Source organism: Diadema antillarum, unplaced genomic scaffold (assembly GCF_040938485.1).
Source record: "Diadema antillarum isolate AM-2024a unplaced genomic scaffold, OU_Dant_1.0 seq00001334_RagTag, whole genome shotgun sequence".
Classification (NCBI taxonomy): Eukaryota; Metazoa; Echinodermata; class Echinoidea; order Diadematoida; family Diadematidae; genus Diadema; species Diadema antillarum.
The window spans coordinates 784,728-806,496 of NW_027272104.1; the positions used below are offsets into that span (position 1 = coordinate 784,728).

The 21,769-nt window shown below is 40.4% G+C and overlaps 1 protein-coding gene across 1 annotated transcript; it reads right to left on the bottom strand.

The window, feature by feature from the left end:
* Positions 1-13: 13 nt before the first annotated feature.
* Positions 14-21,240, bottom strand: LOC139708428 (bile acid-CoA:amino acid N-acyltransferase-like). Its single transcript, XM_071620378.1, has 6 exons — positions 20,859-21,240; positions 20,271-20,543; positions 19,395-19,582; positions 17,630-17,806; positions 8,812-8,892; positions 14-109 (listed from the first exon to the last, which is right to left on the bottom strand). The coding sequence occupies exons 1-6, from the start codon at positions 21,238-21,240 to the stop codon at positions 14-16; spliced, it is 1,197 nt and encodes a 398-aa protein (XP_071476479.1).
* Positions 21,241-21,769: the final 529 nt, after the last annotated feature.

Below are 21,769 nucleotides of genomic sequence, written 5' to 3' on the forward strand. Positions count from 1 at the left end.
ACCTCAGTCACCCCTAACTGGTGGCGGAACCAGTTGATAGTCGTCCTCCAAGCCGTTTCTTGGCCACGACTGTGAAGCTTTGGATCACCTCCACAGGTTGCAAATAGATCTGAGGTAAGATGGACAAGAACAACAAGTGAATAGGGCATCATAATGGGGAGAGTTCTAGTTGGATACATGCACCAACACAGACATGAATAGGCAATACTGTGCACTCCCGTTATAACAAACACTGTTATAAAGAAATTCTGGTAACAACGTAGTAAAAAATTCAGGCCACAACATAATCCACTCTATTTTCTTTTTTTTTTTATTGTTTATTACCTCCGCCAAGGAAGGCGGAGATTAAGCATAGAATAAGTGATCATCGGCGCTGGTTTGTCTGTTCGAAAAATAACTAAAAAGTTGCGTACGGATTGAAGTGAAACTTGCATGAATAGTCAATATTGACACAAGGAACACGTCATTCAATTTTGGTAGTGATCCCGGAATTTTCCAGGATTTTCTGAGGACTTTTCATCTTTTGGCATAAAGGTTAACAAACTTTGGTCCAAGCTGTGCGTATTGGAGGTTTACATACGCGCACTAAAGCTCTGCTCAGGCAAGGTGCCGTGCAATGACCAGATGCTAGAGACTCCAACTCTCCCGCTTTCGACGGGAGATCTCCCGCCGAAAACCCGCTTTTGCAAAATCTCCCGTTCTCCCGCTTGAGATTTGATTTCTCCGGCCCTGGCTCTATGTCTCCCGCTTGAGATGATTTCTTACTAAGTGCCATCGTATGTTGAAAAATAGGCTAAGCCTTAGATAGCACGAGAGAGCATTTAGAACCCTATAGCTTCCAGCAACGGCGTAAATCCGTACTGAGGAGTGGGGGGGGGATGATTGGCGATAGTCACCATCACCACGATTACAAGCCCATAACCGGACCGGCGCAGCCCCCCCCCCCCCCCCCCCAACACACACACACACACACACACACTTTACAGGGATCAAATGTCCCACTCTTTTCCATGCAAAGTGGGAGGGAAGTGGCAGCAAAAATATGACGACTTTTTGTTCTTGTTTTTGTTTGTTTGTTTGTTTGTTTTCTTGTCAGCCGACTTTCGGCGGAAAATCAGACCTTAAAAGTATGAAGACTTTTTTGTTGTTGTTTCTCTTGTCTTTTGATGTTCTTTCTTCTTGACTGACTGGCGATTTTGCCCCCCCCCCCCCTTTCAAAAACGTAGCCCAGCTCTGAAAAGTGCCCAAATAAATTCAATAAAATGCTAATAAGAATATCCATTTCTTGAATAACGTAGTAGATATTTTCCTGTAGCTATTAATTGTATTTTTCAATTTTTCTTGATTTAAGTCAGTGAAGCAATCATCACAGGGGCATCGTTCCGTTTTAATGATGGGGGGTAGGGGAGGGACTTTGAGTTTGAATATCTGTGCGAGGGAGCGGAGCGGCCTGGGGGAGGGTGTGCGAGGGGGTATCCCCCTCCCACACGAGGAAAATTGGGCATTTTCAGACCTCAAATTCAGCGATCTGGTGCACACTTCTGGTAAAATTCGGGATTTTTTTCCTGTAAAAAAACAAGTAAGAAAAAGAAATATTCATAGATAATTGAATGACTACATCATGGTATTTCAGCTCTTGCTCCGCCTGTGCGAAATCACTGTGAAGGCCTACTACATAGTGGGGGCCTATCACCAGCGTAGCCAGGATTTGATCTTAGGGGGAGCGGTTAGATGCGAGGGAGAGATGCGAGCGAGGGGGGAGGGTGTGGGAGGGGGTTTCCCCCTCCCACAGTGAGAACTTTTTGCATATTGATGTTGTAAATGGTGCAATTTGATTCATTTTTTTTTTGCGTGTTCTATCGACTTGAAACAGTCCAACATGTTTAAGGTAGCAGTACATTTTATGTAGATTATTATTGAACAATTTTGCCTATAAAATGGTATCATTTAGAGAAACTTCTTGTCTTAATTCTTACACTGAAGATCATGACCGCGATCATGATTTTTGACATTGTACAGTCCAAAAGCGGCCGTTTGTAGCTATATTTTTGTTTCGCCTTGGAAATTAAGGGGGACGCACCGGGCGCATTTGCTGGCAATTTAATACTGGCAGCAACATCAGGAGAATGACATAAGGATTAAATGCAAGCGAAGCGAGCGAGCTTGAAAATTTTGACATTTTGCGGTCCCAAAACTGCTTTTTGTAGCTACATTTTTTCGCTTTGAAAATTAAGGGGGGGGGGCCACCGGGCGCAACTGCTGGCAATTACCCGGCAGCAACATCAGGAGAATAGCATAGCGATTAAATGCGAGCGAGCGAAGCAAGCGAGCTTGAAAATTTTGACATTGTACCGTCCCAAAACAGCAGTTTGTAGCTATATTTTCTCGCTTAGGAAATTAAGGGGGGTAGGGGCGCACCGGGCGCAACTGCTGACAATTACTGGCAGCAACATCAGGAGAATGACATAACGATTAAATGCGAGCGAGCTTGAAAATTTTGACATTTCACAGTCCCCAAACTGCCGTTTGTAGCTATATCTTTTTCGCTTTGAAAAATAAGGGGGGGCGCACCGGGCGCAACTGCTGGTAATTACCCGGCAGAAACATAAGGAGAATGGCATGACGATTAAATGCGAGCGAGCGAAGCGAGCGAGCTTGCAAATTTTGACATTTTACAGTCCAAAAACTGCCGTTTGTAGCTGTACTTTTTTCGCTTAGGAAATTAAGGGGGGGGGGGGTGGGGGCGCACCGGGCGCAACTGCTGGCAATCACTGGCAGCAACATCAGGAGAATGACATAACGATTAAATGCGAGCAGGGAGGTGTTTCTCTTCCCACCTCCCTGATGCGAGCGAGCTTGAAAATTTTGACATCTTACAGTTCCAAAACTGCCGTTTGTAGCTAAATCTTTTTCGCTTTGAAAAATAAGGGGGGGGGGGCGCACCGGGCGCAACTGCTGGCAATTACCCGGCAGCAACATCAGGAGAATGGCATGACGATTCAATGCAAGCAAGCGAAGCGAGCGAGCTTGAAATTTTGACATTTTACAGTCCAAAAACTGCCGTTTGTAGCTGTACTTTTTTCGCTTTGGAAATTAAGGGATGGGGGCGCACCGGGCGCAACTGCTGGCAATTACTGGCAGCAACAAATATCTTGTAAACACATTTATGATGTAATCTGGGGAAATTTCAATCTCAGAAGTGTATACTATTTTTTTTAGGGGGGATCCTCCGTTAATTGAAAGTATCTAGATATCTCCTTCCACCCAAGGAACATTTGCATTTCTTTAAAGTGAAGTAACAGACCTGGTGCACACTTTGGATGAAACATTTTGAAATCTGTCAATCTAAAGTGTATTAAGTAGAAATGATTGAACGGGGAGGGTATGGGAGGGGTTAGGCCTATCCCCCTCTTACGCAAGGGAGATTTTGTATTTTCAGAATTGAAATTCAGCCATCTTTGGGTGAAATATTTAGACAGTCTTCTATCAAAAAAAGTAAGAACATTTCCACATCTCGGGAATTACAAGGAGGAGCAAAATGATCTGTTTGTCCCCAATACTTTTATGGGGGAACCATCCCCCTCCCCCTCCATCGACGCCTCTGCATATGAGGGAGCTTTTGTAAGTGAAAGATCTGCTGCACACTCTTTGATAAATATAAGGAAATAAAACGTCAATCTCAAAAGTGTACAAAGTCTATTGAAAGGGACCCAGTAGCTTTTGTATATATTTATGATTGCAATTCAGCGATTCGGTGCATAATTCTGGCGGTAGTTGTCCAATTTTCCATAAAGAAAGTTCGAGATTTGTCCTCATCTCGGGAATTGCTTGGGGGACAAAATGATTTGTCTCACCCAACTTCATCCACTGCACACGATTGAAAATTTAAAGCGCTCGGTTTCGCGCGTTTCCGCTTTTTTTTGGGGGGGCGGGGGGATATAAAATGGTACTTGGCAGAATAACGAAGAACGGTTTCCACAGAAGTCGAGTTGTAGTGGCAAGGTATAGTGACAGCTCTTCATGTAACCCGGGATAACTTGTGACATGCGACAACTAACACACTAGTTTTCCTCTGATCGAAACACTATTGAGAACAAATTGCTGGATAAAGGTGAATGTATATATATATTTATTCACTTGAATAAATTTATTCCGCGAGATCAGTTTTGTACATTATGTGTTAAAAACCTTAACATAAAACAGTGACAAAGCAAACAAGGTTAAACAAACAAGCACAGTTTTTTCTCCGTATGTGTCTCTATGACAATCTTTGTGGACTCTAATAACAAAATTATGTTCCGTAATTCCAATCGACTATATAGAATATTATCTTTCATGTCTAACCCCATTCCTTTGGAGAGTAAACAATAAACATCAGAAACGCAAGGTTATATAAGGACCGTATAGGCGGAGATTGAAAACTTGAAAGTTCATCTCGTATTGAAGGAAATTTTACCTTTTAACTTCAGTTACCTCACAGGAATAGATTAAGCAAACCGTACATTAATTGAAGACAAACCAACGTTTACTAACTACAAATCTCAAATGAACCGCCATCTAAACCGGCGATGTGTGATCACACCTTAAAATTAAGGTACAATATTCGTTTCAGTACTCGATTCCAGGTCCTATTCACTGAAAAAAAAAGTGAAAATCTTTTCGTACTATTCTGGCAAACTGTTAGAATGTCTTGCCTTTTCTGTGGGATTGTTTAATTAGGGATTAAAGAATCCATTTTTCTGTTCGTGAGATGAATGTTGCATATCAATACAAGGAAAAGTAGAAATTACGCGGTGCGTAATATATGTCCCCGCCGGAAGTAGCATTTTGTAGCAAAATGTGCAATAGAGGTAAAAAATCAAGGTCAAAGGTCAAAGAAGTCAAAGGTCAAAATTCTATGTAAAAGTTTTGAAGCCCTCACCTAGTGCCATCACATAAAGCAAATGGAATCGAAATCGGGTTAGAAATGGCGAAGGAGTAGCATTTTATAGCCAATGTACAATACAGGTCAAAAATCAAGGTCAAAGGTCAAAGAAGTCAAAGGTCAAAATTCTTTGTAAAGTTTTGAAGCCCTCACCTAGTGCCATCACATAAAGCAAACGGAATCAAAATCGGGTTAGAAATGGCGAAGGAGTAGCATTTTGTAGCCAATGTACAATACAGGTCAAAAATCAAGGTCAAAGGTCAAAGAAGGCAAAGGTCAAAATTCTGTGTAGAAGTTTTGAAGCCCTCACCTAGTGCCATCACATAAAGCAAACGGAATCGAAATCGGGTTAGAAATGGCGAAGGAGTAGCATTTTGTAGCAAAATGTACAATATAGGTCAAAAATCAAGGTCAAAGGTCAAAGAAGGCAAAGGTCAAAATTCTGTGTAGAAGTTTTGAAGCCCTCACCTAGTGCCATCACATAAAGCAAACGGAATCGAAATCGGGTTAGAAATGGCGAAGGAGTAGCATTTTGTAGCAAAATGTACAATATAGGTCAAAAATCAAGGTCAAAGGTCAAAGAAGTCAAAGGTCAAAATTCTGTGTAGAAGTTTTGAAGCCCTCACCTAGTGCCATCATATAAAGCAAACGGAATCGAAATCGGGTTAGAAATGGCGAAGGAGTAGCATTTTGTAGCAAAATGTACAATATAGGTCAAAGGTCAAGGTCAAAGGTCACGACTGAAATTCTGTGTAGAAGTTTCAAAGCTCCCATGTAGTGCTATCATATAAAGCAAACAGAATCAAAATTGGCTCATAAATGACAGAGAAGTAGCAAATTGAAGATTTTGATCACACACGGACGCACACACGGACACACGGACGGACGGACGGACGGACGGACACACGGACGGACGGACGGACGGACACACGGACACACACACGTACGGAGCCCGTTTCATAGTCCCCTGCTCGAACTCGTTCGGCGGGGACAAAAATTGGCTGCGAATAAACTTGTCTTATTAATCTATTGATGTATGTTTGTTAACAGGTGAACTTTCTTGTGTTTTTTGCACATCTCCTATGAAAACAAAAAGAAATCTGGTTAATAGGTCTGAACCATTAATCTAAAGCAATGTTCATTAGATTAAAGGAGGTACTTGCATATGGCAAAATATGGGAATCGACACCCGTTCCTTTTGTTTTTTCTGGAGGCAAACGAATTATACTAACTGAGCAAAATCACTGCCAATATTATGGAGAGGGTAAATGTGTTGCAATTCCTACGACTGAAACTCGTACAAGGCTGTTAACAAACTCGTTTGTTATCTAGATCTTTGGGTAACTCATGCGGAGCTCGACGTGAGTCGCATCGCGCTCGGCATGGTGCACTCGTTCACGCCTACGTCCATGGCCCTATAGACTGTGTTGCATCAAGGAGGTGGGAAGAGCACCTCCCTGGTTGCATGCAGCTGGTTGCCATCTGGTTGTGTGGCTACTACAGTAGTTCAACATCCGAAGCATGCATTACGGTCGATATTGCTCTACATGCATTGGCGTGCGAGAGAAGTACGCGAGCGCTGCTAGCACTGTTCAGCAGTATGCTCTCGTCACGAGGCGGGCGTGCGAACGTCATGGCTCATGCATTACAGTATGTAGCCTATAACCTGGGTGGGGATGCAGCTGGTCTGATGCGACGAGACTACGAACAGTGGATGCGCGCGAATACACCGCCTATGATCCAGTTGTTTGTCGTTGTTTTCTTTTCTTTTTTTTAATCGGTGGCAGTCTTCTTACACGGAAAAAAAAAAACTGCCACCGATCGTGGCGCCTAGCGGACGCGGTAGATGCGTCCACTGTTCGTAGTCTCGCCGCATCAGATGTATCGCTTGGCAAAGACAATTATCTCGCTGCATCATACGTTTAGCTTAACAGCAAATTACAAAGACAATAACTGCATTCTCCGCCTAGATTATAGGCTATGCAATAATCCATCATGCTGAAATCAATAACACACCACATTTCTTTTTGTTTGTTTTTTTGTTCCTACATCCTTTTTCTTGGGAGAATTTCAGGGGGGGGGGGATATTTGTACAGGCCATCCCCCCCTCCTTCAAAAGTGGGGGGGAAATATCCCCCCCATCCCCCCCCCCCCCCCGGGTTTTACGCCCATGGCTTCCAGGGCCCTTAAGCAGACCCTGGACCCCGGCCACAAGGAACTTCATGCTTCTCGCTCTTAATGTGCACGAAGCGCACATCAAGTTGGAGTCTCCCGTTCGCTTGGGGTTTCAGGCGGGAGAATCTCGAGATCAGAAGGTGCTTGGGGTTGGAGTCTGTGAATGACGTAAACAATGCTTCTATTTGGGGAAAATGCATGCGTTTTTACAAGGGTGGAATTGAGTTGCTGGCTTGGCAGAGGTCTGTGCTCTCTGAGTATTTTGCTAGTTTGCTCAGTTATAACGAAATTTTGATATAACGAAAGAAAACTGCTGGTCCCGAGGACTTCAATATAGCGGGCATCTACTGTACCACAACATAGACAAAATCCAAGTACATTTGTCCAATCTTGCAATAGGAAAACCTTGCATTCTTCTCACCTATTTTTGCACCAGGACAGACGTTAAAAAATCTGCAGAGTGGTAGGTATGGCACATCCACAAAGTGGCCGGTGCCTCTCAAGAAGACAGCTTCAAACAAATGATGTTTTCCAGCATTCTGAAGTCGTGTGAGCATCTATCAACAGAGAGAGTGAGAAAAGAAAAGAGAAGGAATATATATATCCAGGCCAACTCCATCTAATTGAGTGCTAAAAACTGTCCAAAAAAAAAAAGAAAGAAGAAGAATGTGCCAGGCAAACAATGAATGAGGTATTACTTCATGTGCCTTCTTTCCATTGAGTGCAAAAAAAGAAAGAGCATAAGTAGGACAATTCTAGTGCTACATTACTGATGCACTTCCCTCTAAATGATATCACTTGACAAGAATTTCAAGTTGTGGACATTGGGGGAAGAAAAGAAAGAATTAAACTGGGTTTTCCCAGACATTTTAATCAGCAGGTAATGTCATATGACATTTGAACTGCTGCAATATGATTTCCTGACCAGCTACTAGTATCATCTACATCTCAGACAAAAAAAAAAAAAAAAAGTTTTCTTTTCAAGTTTAGATGTTGCAATCCAAGCAGCCATCTTTCTCGTGATGGTATTCTTTTGTCGAGCATTGAAAGCCTCTTCTCTTCTTTTCTCTCTCTTCTTTCTATAAAACAACAACATTGAAAGCCTACACTGCAAATGGCTCCTCCAAGTTTTAGCATTTCAGGTTATAGCACAGTGCAAATCTACAAGTCTTGCAATTTTATATTTAAAAGAAAGAGCAATACTACAAATCTCTTTACAGTTTGTAATCTGGACTTAGACATCATTTCCAATGGCTCCTCTCACTGTATAAGCCATATATTTTAGAAGCAAATCCGGACAATTTCGCAAGTGGCTGAATTCGTGATTAATAGAGTACAGCAATAATGGACAACGAAATGTATGTGTGCACATCGCATTCATGTTGGACCTGGATCAAAACCCCACAGAGCAAATGGCATATACAGTAACTGTGTGTGATAGGTGAGATTTCTGTTTCTTGTTGCATTGATATCATCCCTATACATGTACAGCTGTATTTATATAATTTATATCATCCCTATGTAATTCTATTCCTCGATTCAATCTCCACTGAAAGTATGAAATGTGCTCCGTAATTCCTTCAGTGAGAAGAGGTTTATCATTGCACAAAATTTCTAGGTGTATTAAAAAGAGGTTACATAAAAGAAAGCAAGGAAATTCTTCAACGCACACAGATATGAGATTTAATACGTCTTGAAGCGAGACTACTCACCCTGTTAGTGTTCTTCACGGATGGCACGAACCTGTCATCTCCTGGGATGAGGAACAGCATTGGAATGTTGATATCTTCCACCTGTACTCACATTGATACAACCAGACATACAAGACACTGTTTACAATCAAAAAGAGTAAAACTTGCAACGACGACACTCCAACTGCAAAGCATGTATCAAAGAGTGAATGAAATTGATCTTAATCAGTTCTGAATCATACCCTTTTAATATCCAAGATGTATGAGCACAGTATAACACATTATACATGTAGTCTGACTCTTCACAGCCTTCTGTACATATTTCAGCCACTATCACAGTCAGAAAGTTTCAGCTGTTCACTTGAACTAGAATCAGAAGTATGACAGAAAACACAGTTCCTATACTGGCTGCAGATTCCTACCTAAACTCCATTTCAGACAGGCGTGTGCTCTGTCAAACTGTCAATCTATTGACTGATGGAGATGTAACACTTCCTGATCGAAACAGTGGACTTCCATCATAACGATGCCCTCGTTTTTCGTTATATTCAAATTTCTTAGTGGAAACTAATTGAGCACAGAAAATGGGATTCCTTTGACTGAGCTATAGAAAGCCCTATTTCAGTGTTCGTCCCAGAAACATTAATTCTCAATGCTCGAATGGTCAGAAGCTATAACAGTGTTTGTGCGTGACACATATGCACACACTTGAACCTGGCATAAACCCAAAGGATAATTCAACTTGGGGATAAATGCGAGAAATCACCGAAGTAATACAGGTTTTTGAGTATGTAACAAACGTAAACAAAAGAAAACTGACCAAAAATGAATGTAATTTTCCACTCATAAATCAATATTCATAGAAGAAAACTGACCAGAAATGAATATAATTTGTTAGTGGAAAATTAGGTAAAGAAAATGGGATTCCATTTTCTTTGGTCAATTTTCCACTAATACATTATATTCATTTCTGGTCAGTTTTCTTCTGTTATATCAAACTTTCGTTACAGCCGGACAAATAAACAATAACAATAAACAAAGGATACTGTAAAAGTGGATATTTTCGCGCGACTAATTTTTTGCGCCTGGCTGTGTCAGAAGACTTTCACGTGTTTTTAATTACGCAGAATCAAAACAGAAAGTACTGGAATATATGTTTTGCGTGTTTTTATTTTCGCGCTAGCTTCTCATTGCACGAAATGCGCAAAAATTTCCACTTTTACAGTATATGTTGCGACCTGAATTTTTATTTTGTTGTAACCAGAATTTCACTATAACCGTGTCCGTTATATACTGTAAAACGAGAAATGTTCGCGTGCATTTTAATTTCGCGAATTTCGCGAGAGCCAAGATTCGCGAAATTAAAATGCACGCGAAATTTCTTATCTACACTACATGTATTGAACGCAAGAGGCAATTCGCGAAAATTTCTTGCCACGAAAAAGGCCGTCGGCTCCAATTCGCGAAAATTTCGTGCCGCGAATATATCATGTTTTACAGTAACAAGTGCACTGTATTGAAAACAGTCATGACAATGCTCTTGTTATGAGTTTGCTTGCTTGTTTGTTTGTTTGTTTGTTTTTTAAGTATGTCCCAAACAGTGACACAACATTTGCTCCTGCAACAATTTCTCCGGTCTGATTTTCTCCATGGACTTAGGGTAAGTGTTATAGTAGGGTTTTAGGTTATGTTTGTTGGTAGAATATATGTTTGGCTTTGAATAGCGTGCAGATATTTCATAGAAGCAATTGTCGCAGGAGCAAATGTCATGGAACTGTAGCAATTTACCAGGATCCCTGTCACAATCACCGTTACCGTCACCATCACCATCATCATCGTAATCACCATTAACGTTACCACTCACTGGAGTTGTGAATTCTCCAGGGGGAATGTCATAGTCGTGAGTATTTGTGCAATACATCAAGCCATCTTCTCCGTCGTATGCCCGTCCAGCCAAAATCTGCGTACTAAAATTGAATTTTTCTGCAACCGTTAGGTAAAACAAATGAAGCATTTGCAGAGCGCAGCCATCATTGAGTTTGAAATTTTACGATTAGGGATACTAGGTGATACGTCATAGATTCTTATGAATTACATATCTACAAAAATTTTGCATAAAATAATACAGCTGCTTTCAGATTCTGCATTTGAAATACGGGTTAGTAATAATGAGTCGGGCATTGGATTAATCTTAACATAAATAAGGGTAAATCAACTTTTATTATTACCCGTATCGGGCATCTGAGCTGTGGTTCTACAAAAGTGTATTTCCCTTGTACTATAACAAGATTGTGCAGCAGTAAATGAGGAACAAATTTTCCATATTCCCGCTTTGGCAAACGTCTATGGGATTTGCGCATTAAAAACGAGGGGAATATAGCATTTGGGCACTTGAGCTCCAGGTGAGAAAACTTTGCTGTCAATGGCAGTTTCTCAAGGAGTGGTTTTGTGACAAAGGGTAAATTCCCATAGGTTAATACGTAAAACTAAAGGACAATCGCTGTTACTGTAGCTGTGTGAGCTGGCTGTTTCTACGCACGCTGCATACCCAAGTTTCGCGATAGAGGGCAAAATCCCATAGGTTAACACGTAAAAACAGAAGAAGATCTCTGCGCCTGTGTGAGTTGGCTGTTATACGCGCGCTGCGTACCTGACCTGTGTATAAGGATGTAGTGCGCAGTGTGGAGTAGAGCTCGAGCTGGCGCCAAGTGGAATACCGTGGATTGGGAAGTTGTAAAAAGTTTATATTGTAATGACTCATTTTACTGCTCAAGATGCCTGAAATGGGTAATAATAATGATATGAACTGTCTTCTTTCGGAGGATACGACATTAATTGCCCACACTAGAATTGTATTGCCCGAGTCAAAGACATGGGCAATACAATTCTAGTTCAGGCAATAAATGCTGTATCCCCCTCAAGGCCAGACCATATTATATTATCATGGAACTGTGACAGAACGCCACTGCATGTTGGACAATAAAGAGCGAAGATACCAAACATAGAACTAGAGCACTCACAATCGAGCACATGTATCCCCTGAACCCGTCTCCCATAGATACCCCATCTGGATTACTGTTTAGGCCAGAATGTTGTATGATATGGCAACTGTCACAGGATACAATAAAATCCGACGAGAAATGAGGTTAGTATATATAGCACAAACAAGGAATATGACATGTCATCCTATAAAAGTTTGAACAATGAGAGCGCTGGCGATGAAAACTTTTGTTACCGGTACCTAGAATAACTCCCCATAAACCTCCATAGCAAGTTTGAATAAAATCTGACAAGAAATGTGGCTTATAAAGCATATACAAGAAATGTGACATACACTGAGGGCACCGTCACCACAAACTGTTGTGTCCTTCATGTAGAATGACCACCCATACACCTCTTTAGCAAGTCTGAGTAAAATCCAGTAACAATCAAGTTATTGCCTAAATAAGCATGCATATTTGCACATTTTGACACGATCAGGGTGACTTTTGACCCTGTAAAAGATGGTACAGTGAGGGCATAATTATCAGTAGGTGTAGGTGTATAGATTTGACTATGATACCACCACCAAAAACAATATAGGCATCTTCATTTTACTATATTAGTGCACCTTTTTGCCAAATTTGAAGAAAATCTGATTAGAAATGTGGCTGATAGAGCACACACAAGAAATGTGTATTGGCATCAAAGTCGGAACACTGAGGGCGCCGTCACCACAAACTGTTGTGTCCTTCATGTAGAATGACCACCCATACATCTCCTTAGCAAGTCTGAATAAAATCCATTGAGTAACAATCAAGTTATTGCATAAATAAGCACTTCTGCCAATTTTGACATGATCAGGGTGACCTTTGACCCTGTAAAAGGTGGAACAGTGAGGGCAGCATTATCAATAGGTATAGGTGTATAGATTTGACTATGATACATTTACATACCAAATTTGCAAAAAATCGGTCGAGAAACAAGGCCAGCGTCACACACACAAGCAGACCCTGTTAAATTTACCTTTTCATGTATAAAGACGGAACAAGCGAGGGCACCATCACCAAAAACAATAGGCTGCTTCGTCTTAACATAATACACCTTCATGCCAAATTTGAAGATGATCGAAGAAGAACTGCAGTCAGTAGAGCGCTCACAAGAAAATCTCTGTGGCAAACGCGGACGTGGCGCAACGAGGCCAAATCCATTGTATCCTCCGAACTCTGTTCGGGGGATACAATGATTATACACTCAACTCTCTATGTGCCACGTTCGCATGCCTGACTCAGTCAACGGCATGCCAAGTTTAAACGCACAAACTCGCCTAAACAAAATTATTAATCACCAAATGCCCCAGTAATTCTTTTCAAATGTAGATTGCATTTGATGTGGTGATTGAATATCAAGCGGTGTTCCCTATTGGGTTAAACTCAACCTTTCTGTCACTGTTTCGTGTACAAAACTAGAGAAGCACTCTGAGAGCGCAGACCTCCGCCAAGCATGCAGCTTATTTCCACCACTAATCTTGTTCTCACACAGAGATATCAGTGATTTCCACCCATACGTACTTATACAGCATTGTGTGCTGAAAGTCGCCTATTTCCCAATATAGGAGCCTTTGTTACGTCATAAACCCTCAGCTGCACGGCGCGCCTCGCCCTAGCAGAAACTAGTCTAGAGCACGCACTTTAGTGCGCGCATGCAACCCTCAAATACTCCCAGCCTGAACTCCCAAGTTCATTGACCCTACCTGCAAATATATCAAAAATCCTAAATAAATTCCCCCAAAATTTTCGCATCACTACCAAAATTTAATCATCTGTTAGTTGTATCATTCTAAACCTTTCCTGCAAGTTTCATCCAAATCCGCTAACTACTTTTTGAGTTATTTTGCACACGGACAAACAAACACACAAACGGTAACAAAAACATAACCTCCTCCCTTGGTGGAGGTAATAATGCCTTGACAATAGTGTAGCTACTGGTTATTTGAAAGAAAAATAATCATAGATTTGTCATACAATTCATCTCAAAGCAAAGCTTGGCATTTTCTCTATAACTTTGCTCATTACATGTTGAGGGTAACATAAGTCTATAAAGGTTACACAGATTTGAAAAACACAATGTTTTGCTAAAGCACGACCACGTTGCTGTATCAGAATAATGTGCCACACAGGGGGCTTACAACATGGCAAATAAAGAGTTCAAAGACACATACAAGTGTAGTCTTCACTCATTTTGATATGTACTGGTTGATAAGTATGAGAACCATGTATGGCCTATCGCCTCTGAAGTCAACTTTGCTATTTAGGTTCCTCAAGTCTTCAACATGTCTGAAATCAATCTCTACACCAGGCTCAGCAGAGTGTTTGAGATGAGATGATGTCATGCATTCTTATACAATACTTTTGTAGAGTACTTTTACAAACATTTAGGATAAAGCTGGTAAGGACTGCTGAAATATACTTGTTATAACTTAACCCTATCTAGGCCGGGGGCCTCGACATTCCGTCCGTACGATGTATTGCTATCGTGAAAAGCTATCGCCGCGATGCTTCATGACTTTTTTCCTTTAAATCTCCCACATCTTTTGACACCAAATTTCTGATGCCCGGGTGCGCGGTTCCGAAGTTGCACATAAATATGTGCATGCATGTCAGACCAAAAATTGCTCAAAACCATGAATTAATGTACAATTTCAATGCAAAGTTACTGTGCTTACAGGCAAATTTCATAAAAGCATGATTATTTTGGGGTTTCATTGATTAAAATCAATTAATAACATTTTCTTGTTCGGAACAATTTCGCAGAAAAATTTCATTAAAAAAACAATAAAAAACATAAAGTAAAAAAAACAAGGAAAAGTAGAAATTACGCGGTGCGTAACATATGTCCCCGCCGGAAGTAGCATTTTGTAACAAAATGTGCAATATAGGTAAAAAATCAAGGTCAAAGGTCAAAGAAGTCAAAGGTCAAAATTCTGTGTAGAAGTTTTGAAGCCCTCACCTAGTGCCATCACATAAAGCAAATGGAATCGAAATTGGGTTAGAAATGGCGAAGGAGTAGCATTTTGTAGCCAATGTACAATATAGGTCAAAAATCAAGGTCAAAGGTCAAAGAAGACAAAGGTCAAAATTCTGCGTACAAGTTTTGAAGCCCTCACCTAGTGCCATCACATAAAGCAAACGGAATCGAAATCGGGTTAGAAATGGCGAAGGAGTAGCATTCTGTAGCAAAATGCACAATATAGGTCAAAAATCAAGGTCAAAGGTCAAAGAAGTCAAAGGTCAAAATTCTGTGTAGAAGTTTTGAAGCCCTCAACTAGTGCCATCATATAAAGCAAACGGAATCGAAATCGGGTTAAAAATGGCGAAGGAGTAGCATTTCGTAGCAAAATGTACAATATAGGTCAAAAATCAAGGTCAAAGGTCAAAGAAGTCAAAGGTCAAAATTCTGTGTAGAAGTTTTGAAGCCCTCACCTAGTGCCATCACATAAAGCAAACGGAATCGAAATCGGGTTAGAAATGGCGAAGGAGTAGCATTTTGTAGCAAAATGTACAATATAGGTCAAAAAATCAAGGTCAAAGGTCAAAGAAGTCAAAGGTCAAAATTCTGTGTAGAAGTTTTGAAGCCCTCACCTAGTGCCATCACATAAAGCAAACGGAATCGAAATCGGGTTAGAAATGGCGAAGGAGTAGCATTTTGTAGCAAAATGTACAATACAGGTCAAAAATCAAGGTCAAAGGTCAAAGAAGTCAAAGGTCAAAATTCTGTGTAGAAGTTTTGAAGCCCTCACCTAGTGCCATCACATAAAGCAAACGGAATCGAAATCGGGTTAGAAATGGCGAAGGAGTAGCATTTTGTAGCAAAATGTACAATATAGGTCAAAGGTCAAGGTCAAAGGTCACGACTGAAATTCTGTGTAGAAGTTTCAAAGCTCCCATGTAGTGCTATCATATAAAGCAAACAGAATCAAAATTGGCTAATAAATGACAGAGAAGTAGCAAATTGAAGATTTTGATCACACACGGACGCACACACGGACACACGGACACACGGACGGACGGACAGACGGACGGACGGACACACGGACACACACACGTACGGAGCCCGTTTCATAGTCCCCTGCTCGAACTCGTTCGGCGGGGACAAAAACCAGAGAAATACATAAGAAATTAAAAGAAATAAAATACTTATTTTTCTCTTGCATTTGCTAAAGGACACTAAAAAGAATATTTACACAAAAATGTGCCTGTTTTGAAGTTTATTTAGTGATCTATACTTAATTATACCAAATTGTCTGATTTCATGCATCAGTACAATTTAGCAATAATGACACTTTAAAAAAAAAATAACTTCATGGTACTTTAGATTACGTCATAGGCAATGTGTGTGCCAAATTTCGTTGCGATCGCGCTGTCAACGGCCGAGATCTGGAGGTTCTGGTACGCCTGCAAATGTTGTCAAATTTCGCTCCCAAACGTAAACGTATGCCTAGGAAATGTGCGGAATAATGCTGTAATAACAAGATATTCGATGGGTAACGACGAAAATGCGAAATATTAACCAAAAAGGTTCAGTCTCAGAACTTACCTGTACAGGGTCTGGCTAAACTCGGACTCAGGGACAACTCGGCCTCGCTTTGATGGCGGGCTGAGTTGTCTTGGTTGTCCCTCTGGATTGTACAGTGTTGTACTATGGGAGCGGCCTGTATAGCGCTTCGCGTTCTGGCTACTCGCAGTAATGGTCCGAGTTGTTACAACGCACGCATCAAAAAACCTCTTTGGCGTGCATGCAAAATTAGTGTGCGCCTATCAAGCACCTCTAAAAACAATCAAAGACGCTTGATAAACAACAACAACTTCAAAGACAGCGCGTCTCAGCAACTCAGGTGATGTGCGTATACGCTTGAGGACCGCGCGCTGTCCATTTGTTTTGTACAGGATTAGCACGCACTTTCCTGTCTGTTCAGTTAGGCCTCGTTTTGTATATACAGTAGAATATGGCGATCACGAACTGCGTGTAAATTGTCTGAAATAGGGTCGAGTTTTCCTTGAGACGGAGTTAGTCTGGATCCTTTACCGACTTTTATTTTTTATCTCAAAATACTCCAAAACGACTCATCATCCAGGCAAATCGCGTCAGCCAGGTAAGTTTCTTTGTAGACTCTTTCGATATATTGCAAGCAGATATGAAATGGTGCCAGACGGGTTCTCAAACCCTTACCAAAACTATGTTTTCACTTTAAATAGCCCAGCCTATAGGGTTAAAGGTCCTGTTTAACTTTGGGAGCAGTGATTTCAAAAATGTTCAAGATATTACATTTGATGCATATGTGTAGATCTGCTGCATCACAAAACATTCTACCATATGAAATTTTCGCAACAAAGCCTAAAATATAAGGAGATACAATGTATCAGTGTTTTTCTTGATAAACCCTAATATAACATCCACCAAGGGAGGAGGTTACATTTTCATCGGTGTTTGTTTGTTTGTTAGTTTGTTTGTCTGTGTGCAAAATAACTCAAAAAGTTGTGAACGGATTTGGACGAAAACTACCGGAAAGGTTAAGAATGACACACGTAAGCTACAGGACTGGTGAACCATGAAGAAAACAGCATATATCATACCACTTATACCCCTACTTTAAAATCAAAGATATGAATTGATATTGCACATAACAAGCAAAAAATTTGCATGCTTTCATTTTCATACTAGCTTCATATTGTAAGAAGCACGTATAATATCCTCTTTTACCAGTACTGTCCTTACAAAAAGACAAAGAATTGTATCCCAAATCGTCACGAGTTCCTGATACTAACAAGGGTAATTTGATCCGAGTTCTGTCAGGAAGCACAAAGCCAATAGAAGGTGGAGGTAGGTCACTGCTTCCTGTAACTGACAAACACTTGATGGGAAGTCCCGCTATTCTGGCTACAGCATTCATGGCCAGATAGCTGCCAAGACAAGCAGACACTATTCCAACTCTGTTGATGTCCAGACGAGGATGTTTCCAGATGAAATCAATGACATCCTAAAAAAACCAAACAAACAAACAAAAAAACACAATCTCATACAAAGAAACATATATCATACATGCTTGAAAACAGTCATATATCACAAAACCTCTTCATCATAACTACTTGAAAAATAACATACATGTATTATATCAATTATATCAAAAATAAAATGTTGTCATTGATGATATCGTAATACTAATATTGATAGTTATCTTAATGTTGACATTGCCTTTGTTCACTTGTAATTACAAAAGTATATGTACACACTCCACCTAGAGAACAACAGAGTGACAAAAACAGCTACCAAAATTCCTCAAAACTAGCAGCAAATATCACAAGGATATGAACTGAAACTACTTCATACCAAGCGTTACACTGGCTGCTTTGAAATACAGTACTAAACAACCTGTCCTGTAATCATGTAATTCCTCTTTAATCATTTAAATAGCATAATTCTGTAATGTGTAATTGTTTAAATTCAATGGTCTGTTATGGAGCTACATAGCATTGTATTCCAGCAATTGAATCACTGAATTACATGACACTAATGTGGAGCAGGGTGTCCAAGCTTTTGAATAAATGAACAGATTCGGCCTAAGTAGGACATAAATTAAAACAACATAGTAGAAACTTGATATAGAGAGATCTAACATAACAAAATATCTGCTATAACAAACTAATTTCTCTGGTCCCAATGAATTTAATTCCCTTGTTTTGTATTGTTATTGACCACTGATAAAACAAAATATCTGATATAAAGAACAAAATGTCCTGTGGCCCGTTTCATAAAACTTGTTATTAGTGACAACTACCACATTTCTATGACAAATTTTCTCTCAGCCAATCAGAAGCAAGGATTTCAGTAGCTTGTCACATCTGTGACAACTTTTTATGAAATGGGCCCCTGGTCTCAAGGATCTTGTTACACTGAGTTTCCACTGTATTTAGCCTCTCGGGCAAGGCTTCAAAACAACAACAACAACAACAACAACAACAACAACAATAACATTGTTCATTGGAAGATAGGAAAAAAAAGTTTCCTGATTAATAAACCCCAGAAAGATATGGGGGGCGTTTCATCAACGAGTTCGTTGGAGGTTTTCACCGACAAATTTGCTATCAGCCAATCAAATGCAAGGATTTCAGTAGCTTTTAACAGTTGTCAGTGTAAATCACTGACAAAAAGTTTCATGAAACGGTCCCCTGATCATTGCACCTGTACAAAAAGAATTAGCAGAATACAATATGTAGACACTACACTGGACACTCTATTTGATTACCATACAGTCACACTTGAGAACTGCCTCAATAAGAAATTTGATACATACACATGTCCGGATATATTTCCTGTTGCTTTCCACACCAACAAATAAATTAACATACCTATGTACTTGCTATTCGAGAATAAAACCACACAAAATATGGTACAACAAAACACAAAACTGCATCATCATGTCAGAAGAGAGACAAATCACATGAAACTGAGAAATAAATTTTGCATGTTTAGTATTGGGAATCCCCTGAAATGAGACGGTCTTTGCCATTTCTCTTTGATTGGCAGATTTCACACAGATCCAGGACAGACTGTGTGATTATACTCACAAGGATGATTTGCATGTCAAAGTAGGTGGTGATACCAGTTGTTATGTCTACACCACCCCTCATCTTTCGGTAGTAGTCTACACTGATGGTGGCGAACCCATGGGAGGCCAGGAGGGAGGGGCGATCTTCTATCAGGTACGGCACCCCGCCCCTTATGTCGATCAGGACAGGCATCAGAGTGGAATCACCTGATGGAAGAGAGGAGATCTTTTTGAAATACCTATCAATAATCTCTACATGGAATACAACATTTATCTTTCCATCTCTGGTAAGAATAAAATGAAACTAGACATGTTGCTATTGTGATTGCTATGCCTCAGCAATGATGCATTGGTCAATATGTTGATATGGGGGGAAAAAATGTAGCATTTTCACTTGACCTTTGACCCCATGACCCAAATCTGGTAATACATGTATACACTAAGTTTCAAGAAAATACCTTTAGGCATTGCACAGATATTGGGGAGATATTTCCCCCATATAATTTACTGAAAATTTGAGAATTTGATTTTGACCCTTGACCTTGAGCATATTGTGCCCAAAAGCTAATTGGCAAAGAGTTGTCTGAAGATTCTTTTTTTTTTCTTTCGTTAACAAAGTGCACTCATATTATCAATAGAACTCTACATTTCTTACCAAAACTTATATCTATTCTATGCCTGTGACATCAATCAAAAGCTATGAGTAGCCTGAGAAAAAGTTCCAATTCATTATACTTTCAAAGTACAAGTAAGTGAGTGGTTTATGATGCCAATACTTGAATGAGAGCTGATATTACTGTCCTGTGAAGTCAACTTGGAACCACATTAAGGAACTGGTTGGAGCTCAAAGCATTGAATAACTACAACTTATTAAAGTAGATTCTGGTCCAATTACCCTTTTGCTGCGGAAGATACAGACATCCTTCAGCTTTGCCATGAGTGAGGGGAATCCTGTCCACATAGTCTGCCAGGGACCACCTCTCAGCAGATGTCTCTCCTAGCAGTCGGCCAGCAACATCCACAACTTGGAAGTGATAGACAAAGGGCTTCTGGATGTTCTTCTTGATGAGCCGAGGCCATTTGGATGTATCCGTGGCAACCATACTCCACAGAAGTCCATGTGGTTCTACTCCCGTGTAGCTGCCACCAATGGAAGGATCATTCTGGACTACCAAAAAGAAACAGAATTAAGGATACAATTTTGAAATGTGAAGCATGCCATGGGTAAGAAACAAATGATGGGTGCCTCTGAAGTCACTATTTTTTTTTAAATCAGAACTACTCTTTTCAACCATCAAAATGTCATCAGCTTATACATTGATACTTTATACTGTAATTCACAGTCAAATAGAGCTCAGAATTTACAGATCTGAAATGACAGTTTTCAGCCAAAACTTCTGTTAAGTGAATCTTATTTTTTTTTTTTTACAAAAATGTTTATAAGCATTAACAGAGAAGTTGCAAGATATCTCCACCCGCTTACCTGCTACTTGGCCTGACCTGTCAGCCACATACTTTGCGCTTGATTCAAAGTGATACCGTCCACACTCTGATGTCACGTGTGCTTGCAAGGTCACCTCCTGACCTGGCTCCAGGCCGCTGACCCTGATGTCCAATAGTTCATCACTGAGGCCAGACTGAGGGTGGACATGAAGATGTGTTTCTTGACTCCGGTCAAGACCGGACAGAGCTGCGCCTTGATCACTTGCAGTTACTGTTACATCGTTATCAATTTGGCTTCTTGACGTACACTGCCTCAGGACTTCACCATCACACCTACTACTCACTCCATCTCCTCTAGGCCCACTGCACAGGTGGTTGAGAAGGCATCCTAGTCTGTCTCGAACTCTGCCTCCTGTGTTCATGGCACAATGTATCTGGGGTAGTGGGAATCATCAGGCATTATACAACCTTTAATCAATGCAGCAAGAGTGACTTCATGCAATATTACAGTGTAAGGGGTCCTAGCAATGATATCATTGACAGTGATATCATAGCTATATTGTCTTCATACAGATGCTAGTGTTATGATGTGATGCCATGATTTACTGGAAATTACAGTCAACCTTGCTTTAGTCGACCTCGCATAAGTTGAATAATCACGTAAGTTGAAGGTCTTTTCAAGTTCTCTTCTCTTTATATTCCATTGATTTTAATCCCTCGTAAGTCAAATTTTCTCTAAGTCGAAGCCATGGCATTTCTTCAGTCCAAGTATATTCGACTTAGGCAAGGTTTACTGTACTAAGAACAGACAGCATAAATTGTCATCTTCAGACTACTTTAATGATTTAAAGTTCTGACATGCACACACATAGCAAAGTTCGGTGAACTGTTGATGATATCAGAGTTTACAATGGTCCTGTGGCCTGGGGGGCAATTGGTGGTTATTCATCT

Coding starts and splice junctions, on each gene's coding strand:
- LOC139708428 (XM_071620378.1), bottom strand. CDS start 21,240: ATGAACACAGGAGGCAGAGTTCGAGACAGACTAGGATGCCTTCTCAAC. Junction 20,544..20,858: donor CAGGTCAGGCCAAGTAGCAG/GTAAGCGGGTGG, acceptor TCTTTTTGGTAG/TCCAGAATGATCCTTCCATT. Junction 8,893..17,629: donor CTCCACCTTCTATTGGCTTT/GTGCTTCCTGAC, acceptor ATGTGAGTACAG/GTGGAAGATATCAACATTCC.